We start from the raw sequence: 22,317 nt of genomic DNA, 5'->3' as shown, positions 1-22,317 counted from the left end.
TCAGGGTGAACGTTACAGAAGGGGCGGCATGTATTTCTCCCATGGACACCAGGTACTAAGGGAGAATGAAAGAAGGAAATGAGGAAGTATTTTTCCTGACTCCTGCTACTGCAGAATGGGACCTGAAGTAGCTTCAGTCCTCTGGGCTGTCTTCTTGCTCCTTCTTTGATTGCTTTCAAGATTGCTCCTGGCACTGAACAGAGACACCAGGGAACCGACTCATAGAAGTTGACACAAAAGAGCAAACAAAAGGGTTTAATTGGGACTCTTCCAACTCATGTTTCTTTCAATCAGAAAGGCAGGGATGGGTCCCTGGTGGCAAATGAACAACAAGGACACATGATGCCCAATTAGGAGCTCCAGGTTGAGCTCTGCTTTCTTTTCCTTATTCAACAAATACCATAGAAATGTTCTGGAAGCATCCAAATGTATATTATGAGACAGAGTAATTGACAATTAAAGAAGATATCTAGACACATCTTTGCTGTGTGGGGCATATTACCAGGAAGAGCAAATCAAATAATTAAAGCCATAATTGAGTGCATTTACTCACTGTTGTTGTGTGAGAGAGTATTTCTTGCATCTGTTTCCTATGGGAAGATAATCCATGTTTTAGTTATTCAGTTGTATAGAGAACCCCGCAGTTCTGACAGGCAATTGATCTGCCCTTAACAATCAAGGCAGGTTTAGGAAACTGGCTGTTTTCTATATACCAGTGACTGCAAGTGGTCTTGGGAGTTGCTCATATGTAAGGTACTGCCATAGACAGTACTATGACTTCCAGCATCCCCCTGCCTCAGGTTGTAAGTTAATGTGGATGAGGATGGGGGTGCTGCAATAACATAGGCAGAGATGCCTCTGAATGGGTTACCACATTCCCTCAAGCAGCTGTGCTTATTCAAAACCTTGATGGATAGTGAACTGCTACAAGAGATTTGGACAAGACACCATAGACAGCAGGCATACACCAGCAATTAAAAATAGACATCAAAGGAAAGAAAGTCAGCAAGGAATCCATTCCTTATCAGGAGGGAAGGAATCACATTACTCAAGAGGCACACTGGGGAAAGGTTTGGAAATGCCCATAGCTATGCAAAGATAGCAATTGGCCTCTGGAAATTTCTCATTTCACATAGAAACTGTCTTTCTGCTCCTAAACTGCAAGAATTAGGAACACAAAGAGGCCCAAGCTCAGAGATTCCAAGGAGAGCAGAAACCTGCTCCAGATGTTACTGTTTAGCTACATGGGCTTCTTAATTTTGCAGAACACCTCTACACACATGCACCCTTGCATAAACTCACATGCACACACACATACTCATTTCTTTTTCTGTTCGTGTGTGCATGTGTACATGTGGCACATGGGTGTATAAATGCACATGTGTGTATAGAAGCACATCACATGTTGAATATGGAGGGCAGAAAGCAATCTTAGGACCTGTTCCTCAGCCTCCATCTACTTTGTCTTTTGAGAGATTGCCTGGCCAGTGAGCACCTGAGATCTACCTGTTTCTTCCCACTGGCACTGGGGGTACAGGTAGATCCCACCATATCTTATTTAAAAAACAAACAAACAATGATAATGGGATTTAATACAGGCCTTTCTGCTTATGCAGCAGACACCTTACAGACGGAATTGTCTCCCCAGCCCTCTACATCCTCATTTCTTTACCTGACTGAAAGCAGAGAGGCTACCATAAACTCACTTTTCATGTTGTAATTAAGTACAAAACAAACAGAAAGACAACCCAAGAGCAGATACACTTGGAACCCCTGAGAATTACAGGACTGCCCCACCCCCTCACCTTTTCTGGAAGGCTTCACTGTCTAGACAGGGGCTGTGGCTGAAAGAGGAGTGGCATTCCACGGGCATGCTCAGGCGGCAGTAGATCATGTTGGCATTGCTGTTCTGTGTGCCGAATGTCTTGTGGGTCACCTTGAGGCATGGAGGGCTGTCCATGGTGCCATCAATCCTCACAACCTGGGAACATCACCATGAGTCCTTAACCTGACATATGGGAAGGTGTGTGTGACCTTGACCCTGTCCCTCTGCCTCTCACTGACCTAACATAGAACAAGACATTCTGCAAACTATGAATATCACTAGCAATAACTCAAACTATGGTATTTATGATGTGGACTTTTGTCTGGTAGGAAACTTTAGCTCTGCACCTGGGTGGAGAAATTATCAATATAAAATATACCCATAGGTTCACTGCAAGGTCAAGGATGGAGAAAAAATACTAGAGAGAGGTGTTGCTGCCTGGGTGATATAGTGTGGTGTCCACATAATACTGACCTTTTAAATCAGGGGGCAAGTGGTTGAAAGGAAATCTTTGCAAATATTTCTGCTGTCAGGAGCATCATGAGAGCATCTTACAGAAAGGGGCCAGAGAGCTCTAAAATCAGGAACAGCCACACTTTCACCCCCATAGGTGTCCATCTGTGCTGGAGTCCTAGACCTAGAGCTCAAGTCCTGAGCCTGCTCTAAATCCTGAGGTGATTCATGGCTTTGGATCACAGTGGACTGCAGGGTGGTAACCTACAATATTAATCATTACCGTGTGTGTGTGTGTGTGTGTGTGTGTGTGTGTGTGTATGTGGCTACACGTGTTTATGTTTGTGTGTTCATGTGGATGCAATGTGTGTATGTGTGTAAGCACAAGAACATGTATGCACCTATGTGTAGAGGCCAACAATTAGTCTTGAGAGACAGCTTCCCTTATTATACTGTAACTAGGCTGGGCTGGCTGGTCAGAAAGCTCCAAGGATCTGCCTGTTTCTACCTCCCCAGCACTAAAATTACAAGTGCCTTAATCACACTTTCTGTCACATTTTGTACTTTTCTTAAGTCTAGAGTCCATTAGTGTGCTAAAGGATTTAGAACCACACTTTTAAAATAATGGTTATCCTGAAACCAGAGAAATATACTCTTACCCTCAAAATGTGAGGGTTGATGGGGGAGGAGCAATTAAGAGCTGCTGCTTGTCAGGTTCAGACCTTCTAGAAAGTTAGGTTAGGGGGGTAGAGTCATGTTTAAGCAAGCCACTTGCTTGAACCCAATGAACACGCAATGGAGCCGGTTCATTTGAAAGCACTATTCACAGTGGGTGGCACCAAAACAGATCCACAACTCAAATTTGGCTTCTTACAATCTTTGCTTTCCTTAAAGGTGGGGATACCATAATCAAGTCTCCCACTTCAGTTTAAAACACTAGTAATAGCACCTAACAGCACCAACATAAACAAAGCCGCAAAGGTAAGTTATGAGCATGGAGGAACACACACATTTACTGTATATAATGTCAAGTAGAAATGTTAAACTTTACGAAGAAAATAATGTTAAAAATCTCTGGACACTGAAGTACCATGGCAATGCCACTGTAGCAATGTTGCAAAGAACTTGATGACCAGCCTAGGAAGCAGTCTGCAAAATTGTGTACTAGGCTGCTGTCTCTTGTAAAGTGTTATAAGTGAAGGGCCCTGCAGCATAGCTATGAAGACCCCAGGGGTGGTGGGTAGACAGACAGGGTATCGACTTAGGTAACTCCTGTTGACAGCAGACTTTGTGGGAACATAGGGGCTTGGCTTGATTGCCCTGCTGGGATCACCCATGGTGTAATGTTACCTCTATGTGGGGATGATCCTTTGGCACGTTCACAAATGTTGGGAGACGCTTGCTGAACCACACTGCAACATCTCGGTTCATATTCACAGCAAAAGGCTCAAAGCCCTCCTGGAGGCCACACATAGTATAAAATTTGAAGGTACTGGCATCGGTTCCAAGATTCATGCGGCCAATCTGTGACAGCCCCAGAGAGCAAATGGGTACAAAACCTGCAGAGTAAAGATTGTGGCTTCAGTACCATTTGGGGAAAACATGGAGAAGCTGGAGTTGCACTTCCTGTTCTTATCGAAAAGTCCAGGAGTTAAGATGGAAAGCAACAACCCTTGTCTGTCTTTTTGACACACAAAATCAACAACAGGAAGCTGCCTGGATAAATACTGCCCTTAGTATATGGGAGAGAAAAGTGAATTTTGTTTAAACTAATTTGTGAAAAAACAAACAAACAAAAAGCCAAACATGCAGCAAAGAATATTTGTAAGATGGGAGAGTAAAACAAATATGAAAACAGCAAAATCTATTATCTATGCCTTCTTTAAAATTGATTTTAGGGCCTGGTTTCAGGAGTGATGGTTCAACAGTTAAGAACATTGGGTGTTCTTCCAGAGAACCAGGTTTGATCCCCAGAATCTATGTGGCAGTTTACAACCATACCAATCCCACGGTATCCAAAACCTTATGCCAGTACCAGGCATGCAAGTGGTTCACAAAATTCATATTGACAAAATATCTATACATGTAAAATAAATAGAAACAGATTTTGTAGAACAATAAAGACATGGATGGTGTTTGATAGGTCACACCTGTAATCCCAGCCATTAGGAGCTGAGGCAGGAAAATCCAAAGACCTAGACCAGTCTAGTGCAAGCTTACGGAAGGCAGCCAGTGGCTTTTCCAGGGCTGGACTTGGACCCTCGTGGAGTGATTTGCCTCTGTCCTGCCTTGAATGTTCTGGCCATGTGAGTGCCAATATGTAAAAGGAGTTCTTAATTGGTCTATATAATAAAAAGCTGGAGTCAGATATAGAGGGAAATTCTCAGAGATCAGAGAGAAGGAGTAAGCCATAGCACACCTTATCTCCTGAGCATCTCAGCAGAGAAGAGACCAATTTCCTATTTCTCTCTACGTATATCCTGTTTCTGCCCAGCTACATCGCTTCCTATCAGTCTGTACAGACCTCCAGACCTCTGTAGTTAGCTAGTGGCAAGCTCCATTCTCTGACCCTCAGGCTTTATTTGTGCAAGAAAGATATTGCCACAATGTGAGATAACAAATATGTTAATTTCTTTACTGTAGTAACTTTATATCTTAATTATATGTGCTTCAATTAATTAAAAAAATGATAGTGTATCTATTGATACTACTCTTATGGAGCTAAACAGCAGTTTTATGATTGCATTTGGGGCCTGCCCCATTGGAGGGAATCCATGCCTGGCACTGTAAACCTGGTTAAAAATACATGGCGCATGGAAGAACAGCTTTTAGGCCCAAGTGGGGTAATTAGATGCTATTGTTTACCTACATTGATATAATATCATGCTGCCTTCTAAATATTTGTATTTATACCCATGGAGAAATGTCACATTCACGCTTCAACAGAGAGGTCTCTTTCCACTGAATGCTGGTGAATTCTTGAAATGTAGAGAGTTGGTGCTATAAGAGTGCTTAGCCCTGAACAAGACATTTATCACTTACACCACTCCCTCCAAAACCATTCTGCAAGCAGCAGTGGAAAGGATATAAGAGACAGAAGTCGGTAAGTAGAGCTGTGACATGCCATTCTCTGGGCAAGACACAGCCATTGTAATTATGAACTCATTGGTAGTGTGGATGTCTACATGGAGTCTACACAGGAATAGGCCTATCAACAATCAGGCATGGATGAAGGTGGGACTCAAGGGGCTTTACCCCTCACTAATTAGTATTTGCTCTATATAGATTCAGTAACAGTGGTAGTTACATCCTTAGTTGTGTCCTTATTGGCAACCCAATGAGTTCCAATGGATAGTTTCAATCTAATGGTCACACAGATGGCCCTAATTAAATTAAATGTGTCACAAAAACAACCCAAAAGTCAAGAATCTGGGCAAGGAAGTGATGCTGAACTTAGAGTGGACACCCGATTGTCATAGCGCACTTCAACCCAGAACTCCTGGGCTCAAGCGATCCTCCTGTCTCAAGGAATTCTAAGGGATGAGAGGTCACTGACAAGGATAGGAGGGAGAAAAAACAAGGTGGTGTGGGGTGTGTAATCAGAGTACATATACATACATACATATATACATACAATTGCCAAAGAACAGAATCAAACAATAAAAATGTGACAGTGCAAATTGTTCAACTGTTCTGGGCCTCAGACTGGTCATTAGTGAAATGTGAGGTCAATGATCCTTTGTGTTTTGAGAGTGTTGCATACTAAGACTATATTGCTTATATTGCTGCTGCTTTATAAGCTTTCACACTCTTGTCTACTGTCCTCACCTAAGGAGGAAGACAAGAGCCAAGCATGCGCCAGATACCATTCACTCCTACCACTACTGTCTTCCCTCTGAGCTCACTTCTAGGACCCGATCATATTTAAAAATTCAGAACAGACCAAAGCAGAAGTTCAAATTGTTTGGCTTTCTTCTTTGTCGGTTATTTATAAATCATAATTGTAGACCAACAAATCAGGAAAGTAGGAAAGCACTAATTATCTTGGATCTGGGAGGATGCAGGAGGCAGGCGGCTGGAAGACAGCTGAAGCTGCAGAGAGGACCAGGAAGGGAAGAACATCTCTCAGGCTGATGCCTCATGCAGGCACTGGGGTTCCCTACAAAGAAAACTGGTGCTGGTCTTAGGAGAAGTGGTTTTACTATTACCATTTTTTTAGCATATGAAATAATGTGTTTCAGGAAGACATTTTCATCTTTTCTGGGAAACAAAAGAGCAATTTTGAGAGCATTATGTCAAACAACAGGAACTTTTTATATTGTTCATATGTATCAAGGCCAAACTTCATTCTTGATAGAGTAAGTACTTATATATTGTCACCTAAACCATGATGTTCTTATTATACAGGCACTTTAGCCAGATAAGCTATGGGGCCCACATGTCATGATGTTCTTATATAAATCATGTCACATAAGTGAAAAGTGAATCACCTCCATACTAGTTGGGTGGTATTAGGACATATGCATCTATTTTGGGTACAGATGTGCTTAATGCCATTATTAAAACTAGAGAACATTAATGTCCTCCTAGCAGAATGATAAAGTCCTCTGATGGTCACCAAACATTGGGAGCCAGACCTCTGGCCCTGTCATTCCAGAGAGGCAGTAGACTACTCAACCAGAAGTCACCCTAGCAATGCTATGCTTGCTACTTATAAATAAGTTACCTGGGATTCTGGCTACAGAGTAGAACAAAGATTACTAGATGTTCCTAGTTCTTCTGTGGGACAGGGGTCTCTGATGTATGTTATAACAAGACTTCAGGGATGAAGAACTACCCCAATCTCAAGGAGTTCATTTACAGGAGGGCAAGGAGTGGGGTTTAAAAGAGTGAATGTTTTTGATGTAAACCACCTTTTTCACAAGACAGTACTTCAGTCGTTCTGATAAAGGATGTTTCTCAAGCTAGAAATGCAATACTATGGGGCTTTTATCTTAGAGCCCAGATATCAAGTACTCCAAGGTTGATGTGAGCAGAGAACAGGAAACTTTAAGAAACTCCCTTCTCCTTTCTCCTTTAGTAGAATTGTGGGGTAGACTCTCAGAAGGTATAAAATTCTGAGAGGGAAGCAGGAGAAAGATGACTTAGTCTTGAGACAGACCCACAGACAACTAAAGGTGGGAGAGGTATTATTTGCACTGAGCCTCCTTTCCCTCCTAAGGAACTTGGGATCTTCATTATTGTTAAGAGATAGCACTCAACTGAGGATGAAACAGAAGACTTGAGGCACCAACAGACAAAAGCAAGGTCATAAGAAGGACTGCCAGTACAAAATGATCTCATACCCTCTGAGTCACAATCTGCCTGCCAGTCAGTATGATAGAAGGAGATAGATGGTACAGGGACAGGTGCCCTGGATTTAAATGGCAGTATGTTCCCAGGCAGAGGACACAATGTTATAGAGTGGAGTAACTGTCCTTATGGGCTAGAGCCCTCTCTTGGGGAAGGCTGGACACAGCAGAAGAAATATAAAGGCAACAAAAGTCACAGATGCTGGAACAATAGGAGGTAAGTGTTGGGGACCCCCTGGGGGCTAAGTAGGTAGAACTATAGATACTCAGTGATGCAGTAGGAGAGAAGGTAACTCCAAGGCTGGAACCTGGTATCTAGGAAGTCATAGAGGAAAGATGAATTTACATGAGGCACTTTCTTTTGGAGAAGCAGATTTGATATCTGGACAAATTTACTCCATTCTCTCCATCCAAAGTGGTCTAGCTAACCATCTCACCATCTTGGGATTTTTCAACTCAATGCATGAATATCTCATGTAACTTTATAATTCTGCATGATAGATAAGGGAGGGGAAACAATAATGAAATAAACTACAACAGCAAATGATGACCAGTTGCTTCCTCAATATTGGGCTTAATGTTCTACAGAGTTATCTCTTTATGCCCATTTTTAAAAAAAGTTTATTTTTCATTTTACATACCAACTCCAGTTTCACCCCCTTCCCTTTTCTCACCCCATCTTCCCCTTTTCCCATCCCCACACCCTCCTCAGAGGGGGTAAGGCCTTCCTTGGGGTGTCAACAAAGTCTGGCATACCAAGTTGAGGCAGGACCAAGCCCCTACACCCTGTATCAAGGCTGAGCAAGGTATCCCACCATAGGGAATAGGTTCCAAAAACCCAGTTCATGGACCCGGTATAGATCCTGGTGGTACTGCCAGGACACCCCCAACAAATCAAGCTACATAATTGTCACTCATATTCAGAGGGCCTAGTTGGGTCCTATGCAGATTCTCCAGCTGTCAGTCCATAGTCTGAGAGCTCCCACTAGCCCAGGTCAGCTATCTGTGGTTTTCCCCATCATGGTCTTGACCCCCTCCCCTTGTTCATATGATCCCTCTGCCCTTGCTTCAGCTGAACTCCAGGAGCATAGCCCAATGCTTGGCTGTTGGTTACTGCATCTGTTTCTATCAGTTACTGGATGTAGGTTCTATGATAATGATTAGGATAGTCACTAATCTGATTAAAGGGGAAGGCCTGTTCAGACACCTTCTCCACTATTGCTAGGAGTCTTAGCTTGGGTCATCCTTGTGGACTCTTGAGAATTTGTCTAGCACCAGGTTTCTAACCCCATAATGGCTCCCTTTATCAAGATATCTCTTTCATTGCCCACACAAAACACTCGGGCAGCAGAGGTAGGCAGATCTCTGTGAGTTCGAGGCCAGTCTGATCTACAGAGTGAATTGTAGGACAGTCTCCAAAGCTACAGAGGAACCCTGTCTCAAAAAACCAAAAAATAAATAAAACCCCAAACAAATAAAAATATATATGTCCATTTTACAGATGAGGAATTGAGTAACTTGCTCAATTTTACTAGGCAAACTGCAGCATCAGCTTTTGAACAATGTGGCCTGAGTAGAACCCCAGAGTAAATATCAAAGGTGGAAGTCAATTTGTATTCTAAACTAATTTTCTTTGTGGCTAGATCTTCTGGCTACAAATGCTGCTGAGTCACATAGTTCAATGTTTGCCTCTAGATTAGCTTATTGAAGACATACAGTCAACTGGCCCTTCAGGCTCCTTACAGGAACAGTTCTACCTGTACACAAGAATCACATGACTCTCTGGAGTTTATATGGATAACAAGACCCACTTGGCCAAGGGCATGTTACATTACCATTAGCATAGCTTTTTATTGTCACGCACTAGGACTGTCACTACTCACACAGACCAACCAAGCTATAGCCCAAATGAGACTGGAGATACATTAAGAAAGGTAAATAACAGGAGCAAAGGTGCCATCTCCCTCTGCCACTTCCTTACACTCAGCAAACAGATGTGAATATGTAGACAACTTTGAAGAGGCTCAGGATTGCATGCAAATGGAATTAAGTCAACCATGCATATAGAACTGCCATCCCAGGAAAGGAGGGAGAAGAAAGCATGAACTTAAAACTTTTAGAGGATCCCAGGTTCTGGTGAACTTAGTATCACATAGGTGGAATCTCATACTAGTTTTGTGATTGCGAGGGTTTTTTTTTTTTTTTTTTTTTTGTTTGTTTGTTTTTAAAGTCTCAGGTGGTTGGTGATTGGAAAGAAACAATTATCTGGAAAATCCATATGATGACTGATTGCCATTCATTTCAGTCTGCAGACAGATATGAGGAACATCACTAGCAGTAGGGCAGACAGGGATCTGGCAGAGAGGTGGGTAGATGACCCGGGCCATTCTTGGGCTATTTCTCTGAATGTCAACCATGGAGTATGCTTTTATTGTTTTTATTTACTGCTAATCCCCAAGATGGAATTCAGAGACAACCCTGTGATGGTTGGAGCACGCACAGAATGCTCAGGAAACAAGAAGTGGCACTCCTGTGCCATAGCCGGTCTCTGAGCACAGCCCCCATCTAGAGGGAGAACACAGGACCCTTTGGCACAAAGTCACAGAAGGCAGTGGCACTTCCATCAGGTAAGTTTTTTTCTTCTGCCTCCTAGCTGTTAGCAAAGTCCTGGGACCTTTTAGACTGAGACCAATGGGTAGGGACCAGCATGGAAGGCTGCCCTGTAAACTCCAAAGCTGCAGCAAGAGGCAGGATGTGTCCCCAGGGGCCTGCACATACCAAAGCCCATTCCAGATGTCTCATCCCAAGGTCTGGCAGGATCTTCAGGATCTTTTCTCTTCCCCTCAAGTGAAGGAAATGTGAAGACTAGTTGCTAAGCTTCTACTTTGGAAGCATCTGAGCTTCCAGATACCTGAGGCTTTAACAATAGTAAAAGCTGTGGTGGTCTAGGCAGGAGACGATGAAACAGCTAAGAGCTTACCATTTGTGATGCTGAAGAGGATAGAGGCAACAATGAGTGCATGGCTCTTCTGGGACCTAGGAGAAACTACACCCTGAAATGGTTCTTATTTTTTCGCCAGAAGACTAAACAATTCCTACTGAGGATCTAGATGGCACATTGGTGCACTAAGTGTACCATTACATAGGGCACTGAGCCTTAAGGTGATTACAAACATTATATGTTTAGTTTCAACAGATGATTCTCTTAAAAGGCAAGGCAAGGTTTGCTGCCTAGTTCCACATTTTGCACTGAACAAAGAGATGTCGTATGGTTATCATCACTGGCCTCTGGACTGTTGTTATTACAGAAGGACACATCGGCTTCCTTTCAACCATCCCTCTGCCAACTCCTGCACCATCACAGAGCTGAAAGAGCCTTCCAATTATCTTGTCTCTGTATTATTAGAGCAGATACAATACTACAGTATAATGCACAAACATATTATGGTACAAGTCTATTATCAGACAGCTTCCTAATAATAGAATTTGCTATTCTGAAGGTCAGATCATGTCCCTACACACAAAAAAGGCATCTCTTTCATCACAGCACAGATAATCTTTGAAAGCTGAGCTACTCTCAAACAGTCCTCTCCTTGATAGTATCTCTCTGCTCACTGTAGTATGTCCATTTCACAAGGCGAAGTCCAGGGATGTTCAGCTCAGGTTAGACATACATTTCTTGAATGAGAAGACTTAACATATAAGGCCATGACCTACTCCTCATCCACCTTGCCAGCTCTATCATTTATCCATTCCATATATAAATCTCTACCTTCTTACTGTCCTATCCCTTCCTGAAGCTTCCTGCTGCTACAACACCAGCAGTCTTGCATCTTGATGGGCTTACATTTCTCCTTTAACTTACTAACTCTGGATTCTTTATTCGACATTCAATTCATATGCCACTTGTGTGAGATTTTTTTTCACTCCGAATTAGTCACTGCCATTTATAACTCATGTTCCGCGTTATTAGTCACCTTTCCTATTCTCATCTCACTTATTCCACAATTAGAAAGGAGCTCCTTTGCATTGCCCCCACTTGCCTTTGCTCCTGTGCTAGACTACTGCGTCTCAGAATGTAAGATGCGTCCAAACCACCAGAGCCTCTGGGTAGGGTGCAGGCATTGATTCTGACACGGGGGGTGGGGTGTGGTGGTGGTGGTGAGATACTGTGTTTTTAACATGGTGGGATGTATCTTGACTTTCAAGGCTTTGTACATAATGCAAAGGTATACAAACTTCACAAAACTCTCAACACTGCAAATCAGACAAGATTCTTACCTTATAAATGAACCAAAGGCAGGCAGATATGCAATCCCCTTCTAGGTCACACAATAGTAAAGGCAGGAAGAAAGTATTTGTCTTTGGACCCTTCCTACTCTCCATGGGGGAAACACCTGGATTGTCTAGACCTTCGTTTTCTTCCTGTACTCAAGGATACAGCACTGCATATGGTGGAGTTCTGGGATGCCTTCCCTACACTGTTCTGATATCATCTGCTGCATACCCTCCCATTTGCATCCAAAGCTGACAGTTTCCATTCCTCCTGATGGCAATACCACATCTTCCCACTCATCTCTTCAATCAGGACCATCTTCAAAATAGATTTTAAATCTGTTAAAGGGCATTAAAGTATGACCTCCATCTGGATTTAGTTATCTAGGAAAAGAGAGTCAGCTGCAACCTTGCTATTTCCCCAAATACTAGACTCTTGGTAATGTCTTGAATGGTTCAACTGTACATGCACATTGCATATAACAGATACCTGTAAAAAGTACATCTTCATAAAGCTAAAACACTCTGTAAGTAGTGAACATTTCTATCATATAAACATGTCTTTATCTATTTGTATTCTCTTGCTCATGCAGTTACATATCTGTAATGTTTTTTGAGACAGACTCTTATTTTTATAACCTCTCCAAAACTTCTGTGCTACAAATAGTCCTAATCATTTACATAAGGGAAATGAGGCTCAAAAAGGTTAAGATGCCACAAGAAGGCAGGTGTAGGACAAGGGCTCTTGTCTCCAGACTCAGAACAGCATCCTTCCTATCTGAAATTATGAAGCTGAGTGCAGCACACAACATACAGCGTACAGCACAGGGGCAAGTACCCAGCTGTGTTATGTCGCTGTTAGAATTTCATATCTGGGAAGAACAATGGAATTTATTTCATCTATCGTCTTACTCTGATAGATGAAGACTATAAAGCCCAGAGCAGTCAGGCAGTCTCCACAGGAGTTGCACAGTTCCAAGGGAGAAGGTCTGCCAGTTTGTAGTCCAGTGCTCTTCTTCCTTATGCCAACAATCTGTATACAACTTGTACGACCATGCAGACAGACAAATAATAAGCTCTAACTGCTTCCTTGTGTCACTGGAAGCATTGCGCTGATTGTACTCTATCCATGGCCAATAATAAGTACAACTCTGCTTTGATTTCATAGTGAGCTTGAATTTCAAAATAAATTATGTTTCATTCAAGGGAACAGCTAAATCTAGCTTTTGTGTTCCAATGGTTCCCATCAAAGCATCAAGTTCAATTACACAAACATGCAGAATAACAATTCAAATCAGAATAAAAGGATAACCCTTTAATCCACAGATTTTTTTTTCTCTCCTGCCAAGGATGTTCCATCGTACACAATTAGCATTTCTATTGTACTGAAAGAAAACCTGGGGAATCTTAAAATGTCAAGGTAGAACTCATGGACTTAGCCTCACTACAGAATTTATATTCACAACAGCACACCATCACCATGCTTTGTCTGATTCTTCAGAAATTGCAGCATAACGGATGGCCATCTTCCTTAGAGTTTTGAACATGCAAAGGATAGTGTACTCTCAATAGAGCACTATGGAGTCCCATCAGCTTGCCTGGATTTTCCTTCAATCTCACAGGGTAACACAGGGTAAGGGAGGGTGGAGTGTTGGATTTACCATTCTCAATCTCATAGTCAGCGAAGGCAAGTTCAGAGCCTTTGTTGGTGATCAGCAGCTCCCCATTCAGTGTGAAGATCATGGAAGCATCATCCAAGTTAATCATACACCCAACCACATCTCCTGGCTGCCACGTTCGTCCAAAATACCCACTACCTTGATGCCAACGCTGACCCTGCGAAACAAGACCACAGTCTTAGACAAGTGGTGGTGGTGGTGGATGCAAGAATCCCAGAAGCTGGAGATACGGCCATAGCAGCAGGATCTCCTAATAGTGGCAGATGATCTCTATGCAGGGTCTATCATGTGCAGCTCATAGAATGAAGGGAACCTAGACACACAAGCATGAGATAAGGTGGCCTGAGTCTCCTGGTCCATAGTCAGCCTTGACAGTAAACAATTCTTTCTAGAGCATATGAAAAAAAATCTCCATTCATTGGCTTCATAGTGTTAAATGGGTTACTTCTAAAGCAGAGGCAGTCATCTTGGGGGAAATGGCAGAAGTGGAGATGATTACTAAAAGTGTGTGGGATATAGTCCTCTACTTTCCCAGAATCAAAAACAAAGAAGCAATCAATGTCAATTATCCAGTGGTGGTAGCTATTTTCTCTGAAGCCCAAAACTCAGGCACCAAGCAATTCCAGGCTCCAAGGAAAACTGGAAAATTAAATTTGTACTGACCAGCATGGCTACTGAATAGACTCACCCTGCTGCCTTCAAACACGAAGGCTTGGTCATCAGCACCCAGTTCAATGTCTGGACGACAACCTGGCCTGGCCCAGCCAACACGCATGTCTCCTCCAGTTACCACTTCAAATTCGAAGTACCACTTTCCAGACTTGACTGCGTATGACCGCTCTACCCGGAAAAATCGAATCTTGTCTATGCTGACCTTCTCAACTGTAGGGTCAGCTACTGTGAGAAGCAGGCGATGGGGAGGAGGAAAACAGATGTCACAGACTTTTAACCATTATGTGTTTCTCAAACGACTTGATGCCAACAACTAAGATGGTCATAGATCTCCCACTGTTCAATAAGTCAATTTTGTTTATACCATGACACTCATCATTATTGTCATGACATCACAGCAGCAGCACGAGCCACCATTTACTGAATATTGGCTTCATAGTGATTTCTTCATAATAACCTTATAAGGTCAGGATGGAAAAATCAAGGGTCAGAGAGGTTAAATCGCTTGTTCAGCATCATAATAAAGAGGACAAAAAGCTCCGAATCTGGGACAGATTCCGTTTCCATCTCATGAACCACTGTAGCCTTTGGCACTTCCAGGGTAAGCTGGTGATTTTGACAGTAATAGAATTTAACTTGAGACTGTCATTTCCTGACCTCTAAATAATCTGGTATTCAAGTTTTGGAGGGTGAGAGAAAAATAAATGTAATTTGTTTCTGTAGCCAAGTATCCTGAAAAGCTTAGCTACTCTAGAGAAAATGTATTCACCATAGGCCTGGGTCACATAAATGAGCACTGTCAAAATATCTATTAGTAGGCATGCACAGGTTGAAGCCAGATGGATCTCAGCGCTAAGAGGAGGGAGTAGATATGAGCTCCTATCCCTAACCAAGAGGCTATCTCCAATTGGCAACTTCTTATAAAGGAAAAATTAGTTTTTTTCCAGTGGAGTCTCACTGGGTATACAAAACATGTTTAAGGAAAAACTTCACACCCAGCAATAGCTGATCAACATAAAACAAACTCTATGGTGTTTTCACAGTTATTTTTTTCCCTCATGTTGCTTTGTTTGGACATTTAAAAAAACATTTCTGGTCTCTTTCTTGTATATTATGGTTTCCAATTTTGTGTTTTATGGATATTTTGGTGTGTCTCTTGCGTTTTTCATTGTTTTATTTTTTTTAAATTCTGTTTTTATTTTTGCTTGTTTTTTTTTCTAAAGAGAGAGAGAAAGAAGGTGAAGGCATAGAGCTGAATATAGGGGGTTGAGGAGGACCTGGAAGGAGATAAGGGAGGGGAAATCAGGATCAGAATATATTATATGCATTTTCATTCATCTGTCAATGGGATAAGGCTTCACAGTAAACCAAAGTCCCACCCCCTAAAATGTACCATTAGCAGCACAAACTGAACTTTGTGGGTAATAAAAACTAAAAAGGACACAAAGTTGGAAGGAGGGGGGATGAAAGTAGCTTTGGAGTTAGGGGGAGGAATGATGGGGGAATATAATGCAAACACTTTATATGCATGTATGACATTCTTCAAGAATAAAACATCACATTTGAAGAACTACACCACTTCCAAAAGTATAAATTAGACCTACTTAAAGGTAATATTTCCCCATAAGAGGACTTGCTTATTAATAAACTATTGTGAGAATGAATGATCACAGCTTGTTACCTAGTTCTTGGTCTGATGGCTCAATGTTATATCCATAACCAACAAATGTCCGTACAGCTTCACGCAGGCTGTCCCTATTTGATTTCTTGGTACGCTCATCCAGTAATATATATGGCACCAGACGGGGATTTCTTTTGTTCTTCAAGTCCTATGTGAAGCCAAAGGATAGGAGCCAAGAAAACATATTCCAGTTTTACAAAGCAGCCCTCACATACTCCTGACTGCTGACTGGCTCATAGTAGTCTATTAGATTTTCCCCATGTGGATTGGTATTTAGCAGTGTGAATATTTGCTACTTTTCTTCAGGATTAAATGGATATAAAAGTAGAAATCTTGCTAATGCTCAAAGATTGCACTAAAAACACACTTTAATAATGCCAGCCTGCAAATAAAATGAAGTGTCATCAAATTGGTTAGCAACTCCATTCCCAAGATAAGGCTGAAGGGAACTGTGTAGCTATTCCTTATGGAGATTCATGCCAACATTTAACTGTCAACAGCCCATTCACAACAGCATCTTAAGTCATGAGAGAGACATTAGGAGAGTGGCAGAGGCAAAGTATGTCCATCCCATCACAAAAGGTACATTGTGCAATGGAGCCAACGTTAGTTCCTTAGGCAAGACTATGAGGGCAATGAAAGGTCACCTGCAGGAAAAGTCCCTCAAACTAAGATGCATGGTACACTGTTCAAAACCTCCTCATCCCCAGGCCTTCATGTTTTCAATAGCTGGATTCTTCTTGCTCTCCAGATTTCCTGGAAGTAAGTTTGGAAGATTTCATAGTCTGAAACTTAAATATCCCCCACAGCCTCATGTGTTCGAACCTCTCTGGTCTCCAGCTTTGTAGGGCTGTTTTGGGAGCCTGTGGAATCTTTTAAGAGGTGAGGCTGGGCTGGCCCAAGAGAGACACTGGGTAGTAGGCAAGCATTTAAAGGTGATGGTCCCACCTTGTTTTGCATCCTGATCCAGAAAGACACAAACAAGATGTGCATAGGCTCTCCTGCTGTCCCAACTAAGCTCATGTAGCCATGTACTTTTCCCCTCCATGATGGACTTAAACCATGAGCAACTCCTCTGCCCCACTCTTCCTTGAAGTTGCTTCTGTTGGGTATTTTGTCATAGTGATGAAAAGACATCAACACAGAGGCTGCAGTATGAGTTAACTCATGTGAACATTCCGAATGCTAACTCTTTGTGATTAGTAAAATGAGGGAAATAGTTTAGGGAAAGAGTTGGGCCAATATCTTACAATGAATCCTGATTCTAAACTCTGTTAGACTCCTTGCTATGAAGCTACACACAGCTAACCTAGCTGTTAGGTTACTTCATAACCAAGCCAGGGGTTCTACTTCTGCCCAAGGATCCTTAGTTCAGTGGCCTAAAGTGTGGTTGGTGTGTGTGTGTGTTGCTTCACTCTTTTTCAAGGCTATTTCTCCCTTGAATTTACCTCACCAGTAGCTATTTAGGGGCCACCTCACAACTATTGCTGACCCATGATGCTAATTTGTTCTCACATCCCATCCCAGAAATACTACTGGTTCAGGGTATCGATTTGTCACCTAACCCTGACCTTGGAGAGCATCATGAAAACTTAACTCTCTACAGTGAAAACAGTATGACAGAGAATGAGATAAAATACATTGCCCTGTGTGCACTTTATCAGTGAATCTCTAACTAAAGGGAAGATAAACTTTATCCACTTTTGCAAAATTGAAATGATGCCTGTAGTCAATGTCAATGTGACAGTTACAAATTTCACCAGTCCACAATTCTATAAATAGTAAACAAACCACAGTGTGAGGAACAGAGTGCAAGGGCAGTGCCCATATTGCAATCTCACATGCTTCACAGCAAAATGACATTTTGATGGATGACCACATCTACTTCTCTAGCATGCTTGACCCACCACTCCTCACCTGTTGAATGCCATAGGTCCATCCTTGTTTTATTCTGTCCTTTGCCCAAACATTGTGTGCATTTTCTGCAAGCTTATCCACTAAAATTTCTTGAGGTGGTAACAGCTTAACATCAGATAAATCCAAAGGGGCTGGCTTATACCCATTGGACATCATATAGCTACAAGCAAATGCAAAAGTATACACATTTTGAATAGATGCATATGATTCTCTTTTCCTAGATTTTTTTGAAAATTTATTCTTTGAAAATTTTATATATGTATAACACATTTTTATCAATGCTCTATTACCTCATCCACTTGCCCCCATGCTCCCTCCAGCAAATCTTATTTCAAATTTTATGACCTTTTTTTTTTTTTTTTTTTTTTTTTTTTAAGTAATGCATTGAATCCAGTTAGAACTTCCCATATCGGCATGGTGTGGGGTCATCCAGTGGAGCACGGGTTAACCTATAAGTAGCTCCCTTCAAAGAAAAGTGACTCTCTGTCCCTAGCAGGCAGCCATCAGCTGCCAATAGCTCCTCAGTGGGAGTTAATGTCTCTGGAACTCCTTTCACATCCCGTTGCCATGTTTTTCCCTGGCTTGATCTTGTGTAGTACTGTCAGTCTTTTGCAGTTAATCACAGGTGCTCTGAGTTCATGTGTGCAGCAACCATGTTATGTCCATGGGACAGAACTTTACAGCACTTCTTCCTACCCTCTAGCCCTCCCTATACCCTCATCTGGGATGGCCCCTGAGTCTTTGTTGAGGGGTTGATACCCATCTATGGTTGAGCACATATAGTCACTTACTCTCAGTACTGCAAACAGCAATGTGTCTCTGTATTAAACAGTTTTAGTTTTATTAAGATCAACATCACACACACACACACACACACACACACACACACACACACACACACACACACAAAGAAAATGGCACATACAAAATCTCCTCTCTTTGGTTGATAGGTAAAACAAACTACTTTGCATTCACAGATGGAGCTCCTAATGTACCGCCTTATAGCTTATACAATCTCATGACTTCAAAGTATAACATGGAGAAAATAGAGCCAATACAGATTTACTTTTATATCTAAGAAAACTATGTATGTGACCTGCAAATGATAGACACATTCAGCATGTTTCAACACTGTCAGAAATCTCTGCATTCTACTTCAGAACACAAAATGTTAAAAACCAGATTGGCAAGGATAAAACCTGGAACTAAAGGGCTTTCTTAAAATCAACATAAAATGGTCACCTATTCTTGGAAAGCCCAACTTTTCTTCTTGGAATTAAAATAAAAAGCCATGGCAGCTGATGATTTGTGAGCTTGAAGTGACTTTTGCAGTTGGCTCTACAGTTCAGGAGTCATGGCCTCAGGTGCCTATCATTTGAGACACAGTATGCAAATGTGAAAGGGCTTACTATGAACCAGATAGATATATGGTATAAGGGGGAAGGTTCGGTACACTATGAATAGGGCCATTATCCCAGAGCAGTTAATTATATTCATGTGGGAATATGAGTCCAGAGATGCTGAAGGGCTTTACGACTACTGATAGCCCAGACTAGAGCAAGAACTTGAATGTGATAGATAGTCTAAGATCCATTCCATATAGAATCTTCGGGACAGCATGAGATTCAGCATCTGTTATAGTCATAGAGAAACTGGCCCATCTACCTTCTCAGGACAACTGCTTCTGGCAGACTCAACATGCATCAATATATATTGGTTCTAGCAACCTCAGTTAGGAGTGTACCTCTCCACATGCCACCTCTTAGACATTATTTCCTTGACACAAGGTGCTGTGTGTAAAAAGTGACTCATCAGTGTGGGAGTTCAAGAAGCATGGGGATAGTGAGCATTTGATTAAGGCTGGCACTGCTTTGGCTCCTGTCACGGCGAACACGTGTTTTACTGTGTGTGTACCCAGAGCTGGCGCTGAGGAGCAAGAGAACAAAACAGTGAATGAGCCAGCATATGTAGCAGAGAGCAATTATCTGAATGTGTGACTTTGCTGAATGTAGAGGTGGAAAGATAGTAGGCCACACACATAGAGAGAGGCAAATGGAATCTTGGTACAAATTCCCATTTCCGTAAATGACTTATGTGCTAGCCTGCTGCCAGATGAATGGAGTGAATATCTGCAGTGGCTAGGAACCATTTACAAGCTCTTTTGCCAATCGCTCTTTCTACTGACCAAAGGGTGTGCACTAATTTAATGTCAGTATACCTCCTAGCTAAAAATTAAACATAGTGGTATCAGGTATGGGCACAAGGAGCAAAAGGAAAGGGGACCTTGAAATGCTTCCTTACAGTAGGTACCTTGTGAGGGCCTCAGTGCCATCCAAGTAACTGGGTTAGCATTCTAAGATGCTACCAAGGATATGGTCTGTTATCTGCCTTTGTACACAGGCCTTGAATCCTCCTAGCTTTCACATTCAAATTGAGCCATTAGAAAATTCACCTACTTTTTGGGCAGTTTGACTCTTTTGAGATCCTCTTCAGCAGCTGGGTTAACATGAGCAATATGGCACCCCAGGGCCAGCAGGGTTCTGTGATGCAACACAAGGAAGAGACTAGTGTCAACTGCAAGATGAAGGATAACAAGAGCCCTAACCCAGGTCTGAGCTGGTTAAGTGGACAAAAGCCATTCATTTAGATCAGAAGTTGGACAACATTCTCTGTAATGGGACAGTCATCAAGGCCTTGTGATATATATATATATATATATATATATATATATATATATGTGTGTGTGTGTGTGTGTGTGTGTGTGTGTGTGTGTGTGTGTGTATCTCTGTCACAGCTACCCAACTCTGTCATTATGGAGTAAAAGTAGCCACTAATAATATGCAAATCAACAAGTCTGGCTTTATTGCAATGAGAATGTATTTACAGAAAGTGGTGGCTGGTTTGTTTGTCCCACAGGCCATAATGTACCGTCTTCTGATTTAGATGATAGCAGGCACAAAAACATGAAAGAGAAACTTGTTAATTGCCCCACATGGAGACATTTCCTAGTGTATAAATTCACTTTGAATTATATCGAGCACTTGATTTCATGGAATAGACAGGTTCTAACATCAAATCTTCAGGTCAGCAAATATTTGCTACGTGATGTGAGTCTAGCACCTTGAGCTATATTTGATGTACCAAGATGCAGAAAACTCTCCCCTCAAAAGCATGCTGGAATTAAAAGTAGTGATTATGTGAGCCTGTGAGACAAAGCAGCTTACATCTTTGTTATGTCAGCGAGATAATGGTAGAGTGTTCTGCTCTGACAGAGACCAGGGAAATACACAGAAACAACAGGCAACAAGCACAAAGGGAATTAAAAATTAGTTACTAATGCAGATTAGGAAATCTGGGTCTTTTTTAGGTCAATGAATGGGATCATGGCACAATTAAAATTTGAATTTTAAAAACTTGGGGTTTTGGTAATCAAACCATATTTTCCTTTGGTTTTAAAACTACCCCCCTTTTTTTGTAATCGATTTACTACCAAGGACAAGCGATACTTGGTCCTTTGATTCTATTTCTCTCCTTCTTCCTCCTGTCTCTCCCCCACCATTGCCTCCTGCATCTTTTCCTTATTTTCAGTAAACAGAAAATGGCAAAGGGTCTCTGGAGAAATACATATACTAAATAGTAATATGGGTCAGCGCTTCATCATGCTAAGCTCTGTGACATGAAGAATCACTAGTGCCTGTGAGTTATCAGTGTGTCATGTTTGCAGACAAGAGGGACACACCTTTGCAGTTTAGCTACAATGCATCAAATCATCCACTCACTGTCTAGTCCACATTCAATTAAACACTCACTTCAAGGTTTCAGTTGACATTTGCAGGTTGTAATTCTTCTCAGTTTCAGGGAGCTTTGAAAACTCTACAAGGCAGGGGTGTTGTCTCTTGTTGTCATCCCGTATCTAGGTGACAACATAAGAAAGAAGAGAATTTAAGTTTTGACAGCTGGCACTGCTCTGAAGAAAAGAGAAATGAACACCCTTAGAAGGCCCAGGCAATGCATGCCAGTCATGACAGAGACGACAACTTGCTGGCAAGTGAATACATATGTCTCTCTTAGGAACTGGTGCACATGGTTCCCAAATTGTCAACGGCTTGAGCTCTGGATTTATTTCTACACATGTGTCTGACCTTAGAATATGATTTTCCAGAGAAGTAATTTTACAAGTTATAGCTATGCTTTTGTTAAAAATTTGTGTCACCATAATGTTACTGGAGGGCAATATATATATATATATATATGAGAATAAGAATAAAATAGTGTAAGCCAGGCATGGTGGTACATGCCTTTAATCCCAATACTTGGTAGGTGGAGGCAGGTGGCAGGTGGATCTCTGAGTTCAAGACCAGCCTGGTCTATACGAGAAGTTTCAGACAGCTAGAACTATCTCAGACAAACAAACAAAAAAATCCAATGTGGGTTTTACATTCAACACACAGAGCACATCACAAT

At 41.8% G+C, this 22,317-nt stretch overlaps 1 protein-coding gene across 1 annotated transcript in view; it reads right to left on the bottom strand.

The window, feature by feature from the left end:
* The window catches only part of Ryr3 (ryanodine receptor 3), a 506,993-nt gene that overhangs the window by 197,550 nt on the left and 287,126 nt on the right, over positions 1-22,317 (bottom strand). Inside the window, exons 22-30 of the mRNA XM_051183787.1 lie at positions 21,663-21,766; positions 20,310-20,393; positions 17,854-18,013; positions 15,937-16,084; positions 14,272-14,480; positions 13,566-13,740; positions 3,629-3,837; positions 1,806-1,981; positions 554-590 (exon numbers count right to left, since the gene is read on the bottom strand). Of these exons, the coding sequence (XP_051039744.1) occupies positions 554-590; positions 1,806-1,981; positions 3,629-3,837; positions 13,566-13,740; positions 14,272-14,480; positions 15,937-16,084; positions 17,854-18,013; positions 20,310-20,393; positions 21,663-21,766 (1,302 nt within the window). The remainder of the gene's footprint in view (positions 1-553; positions 591-1,805; positions 1,982-3,628; positions 3,838-13,565; positions 13,741-14,271; positions 14,481-15,936; positions 16,085-17,853; positions 18,014-20,309; positions 20,394-21,662; positions 21,767-22,317) is intronic.

The sequence above is a fragment of the Phodopus roborovskii genome, unplaced genomic scaffold (assembly GCF_943737965.1).
Source record: "Phodopus roborovskii unplaced genomic scaffold, PHOROB, whole genome shotgun sequence".
NCBI classification, from domain to species: Eukaryota; Metazoa; Chordata; class Mammalia; order Rodentia; family Cricetidae; genus Phodopus; species Phodopus roborovskii.
This window is presented reverse-complemented; position numbering and strand designations above follow the sequence as displayed.